This window comes from Hippocampus comes, unplaced genomic scaffold (genome assembly GCF_001891065.2).
Source record: "Hippocampus comes isolate QL1 unplaced genomic scaffold, H_comes_QL1_v1.1 scaffold49, whole genome shotgun sequence".
NCBI classification, from domain to species: domain Eukaryota; kingdom Metazoa; phylum Chordata; class Actinopteri; order Syngnathiformes; family Syngnathidae; genus Hippocampus; species Hippocampus comes.
Genome location: NW_017804830.1, coordinates 581,401 through 584,164, shown reverse-complemented (window position 1 = coordinate 584,164; position 2,764 = coordinate 581,401). Strand labels below are relative to the sequence as shown.

Genomic DNA, 2,764 nt, shown 5'->3' with positions numbered 1-2,764 from the left:
CAGTGGATGTCCCCTTGAATCACCGCTGGAAGGCCCTGAGCTTAATGATTGAAAATGAGCCATTATCTTCACGTTGCCGTTTAAGGATGTTGGGGGGGGGGGGTAACTGTACCTGGTTCTTCCTTGGTTGTCAGCAGTCCACAGCATCTCTCCATTGCGCCTCTACGCAAACAGACAATCAAACCCAGAGTGACCATCATGTCTCGTGAAGGCGAGTGACGTCACGGGGGAAGCATTTTAAAAATGCGGTGCCGGCAATTTTCCTTTGCTCAAGACGGGCAGAGGGAACGAAGCAGGCACGAAGTCGAAACCGAAACTTTGTGACAAGTGCGTCACCGCAATGCGTTTTGTTTTGTGACATTGTTCTTTCAGTTGAAATCTGCCAATTCCAGTTTTGAGTTGAACTCAGAAATGAGCAAGTTGAAGATTAAGACTGGTACCGTTTGTCCAGATTTTTTGGAAAAAAATTCATTGAAAAATCTCTGAACGCGACCTCGTTACGCCCTTTACATCGAATGTTACGGATATTCCGGAAAAGAAAAATCATGACTTCATTTGTTGCAACAAGTTGGAAAGGAGCAAAAAAAAAACCAAACTTGGTAGCTAATCGCAATCTCTGTTCGACCACGCGCCAGGAGGCATCTTTTCTTTCGGGTCTCGGGTGCAGTAACGCGTCTCCGCTCACCCGTGGGCGGCGGAAGCTAGCGCACCAGTCCGACGCTAGCCGCAAGCTAACGCCTTGAAGCTGACCCCGATATCGTTGCTCGGGAAAAAGCGCCGAGGCGCGCCTCACCCGTGTGCCGCTCGTCGGCGCCGAAGCGGGACCTGTAGAGCAGCAGCAGCTCCAGCCGGAAGACGCTGTAGAGCGCCGAGACGGCCAGCGACAGCGCCAGGATCAGGGACAGACCGCAGCCCACCTCCAACCACGGCACCCATGCTGAAGCGAGAAAAACAGGAAACGTTCTCTCGGTTGCATCTGGCGGGCAAGTCCGGCGACATTCTTCCCGACGGCAAAAAGGCAAACAAAACGGCGCTCGCCTTCCTCCTGGAGCTGCGCCCTGCGCGTCTGGAATCCTCGCCGGTTCTTCACGGAGCAGTTGTAGGTCTTGCCCAGGTCCTCGGAGCCAAAGTCCCGGATCAGCAGGACGCTCTCCTCGATGCGATCTCCGTGTTTGGTGCTCACCAGCCTGACCGCAAACAAAGCTTTCGGTTTTGTTCTGTGTTCCAGGCGACTCGGGCTTTGCGAAAGGGCCACGCGAGACATTCAACGCAAATGGAGTTGTGCTCCAAACTGCCCCCCTGAAAATGTTGGCGGACAAGAAGATGCATTTTGCTGCTCTTCACAATGTCAACTGAAGAAATTGAGGCGAAAAAAAAACCCGATTCTACATCACCGAATCCGATTCTTCATTGGTTCCATCATGAAATTGTGACTGTGAAATAAAAGCCTCGCTTCAGGGCAAAAGAGGACTGCTTGTTGTTCCGCAAATGAGGGAAGAAAGTGACTTTGGGCTCGGGGGACATTTTAGCAGAGATGGGCACTTGACCTGGGCCCAAACCCGTCATGCGGGAATCGAATCGAGTGCCGAAACTGCGATCGATGGTCAGCAAAATGGATGTTGACATCTTGACTTCACGCTCCCGTCAAGCTCTGAAGGTATCGGAATCATCGGCCAGGTGTGAGGGATTTGAGGCAGTTTTCCTCCTCGCTCAACTCCAAAGCGGAGAAGGCGGCGTCGTCCGGAAAATCCAAAACGGATGACATGTCACGGTGCCAAACTTTGAAAAATGTGCGGGACTCTCGCAGGCAAACATGGACGCATACGCCTGCCTACCCGCCGTGACGACCTCTCGCAGAGGAGACTGGGCATCAACCAAACAAAAACGACATGGCTCTTTTTCATGTCTTGTGGGCGGGTACCGAGAGACACGCAACCCAGCCGGCTCCCTTCACCGCCCGGATTGATCGTGAGTGAAATGGGTGTCCGCGGGCACTTTGTTACGTTCTCTGACTGGACACGAGGTGGCAGGGTAGCCACCGCATAAAAATACCGTTGAGATGAAACAGCCTGTGAAGAAAATACAGCGTTTGGCCACACTCTGGCCCTGTTCTTTTGCCTCCCGACACCACGTACCTAACCCGGTGAGGGACGAGGACGGGGACGGACGAAAACCCGCCACCGTTCTAGTTTAGTCTGTCCTTTTAAAAACTAAAAGATCTCGTCCCCCGTCCATCCCAGGAATGCCCATCTCTGCCTTTGAGTTGGAGAGTACAAATGTTGTTACCCGTTGCTTGCGGAGAAACGGGGATCCGCCAGCCGCTCCACCGCGTTGCCGTCCACGCTCCACCAGATGGCCCAGTCCGAGTCCCGGTCCAAGTAGGGAAAGCGTCCCCGGCACACCAGACGCACGGACGAGCCTGCCGGCAAGCGAAACGCGAAAGCGCCCGTCACCGCAACGCCGCGGTCCGCTCGAAGCCGTCGGCGGGCGGGCTCACCTCGTTTGACGTGGAAGACGTGCTCGCTTGTCGGTTGGAGCACGCTGGGCTCTTTGGGAAGGAAAGGGGGCGCTGAGCAACACAAAGCGCACGTCTCAGCATTGCTCTGTCTTTGGGTGGCTCTGTGTGATCCTTGTGTGGACATTTTTTTTTTTTTTTGGTCTGCCCGCATGTCACACTGTGTGTGTGTGTGTGTGTGTGTGTGTGTGTGTGTGTGTGGGTGTGTGTGTGTGTGTGTGTGTGTGTGTGTGTGTGCGTGTGTGTGTG

At 54.1% G+C, this 2,764-nt stretch overlaps 1 protein-coding gene across 1 annotated transcript in view; it reads right to left on the bottom strand.

Annotated features, from left to right (window-relative positions):
* The window catches only part of il1rap (interleukin 1 receptor accessory protein), a 22,203-nt gene that overhangs the window by 13,043 nt on the left and 6,396 nt on the right, over positions 1-2,764 (bottom strand). Inside the window, exons 7-10 of the mRNA XM_019867200.1 lie at positions 2,498-2,699; positions 2,287-2,419; positions 1,039-1,187; positions 794-937 (exon numbers count right to left, since the gene is read on the bottom strand). Coding sequence (XP_019722759.1) covers positions 794-937; positions 1,039-1,187; positions 2,287-2,419; positions 2,498-2,699 — 628 coding nt within the window. The remainder of the gene's footprint in view (positions 1-793; positions 938-1,038; positions 1,188-2,286; positions 2,420-2,497; positions 2,700-2,764) is intronic.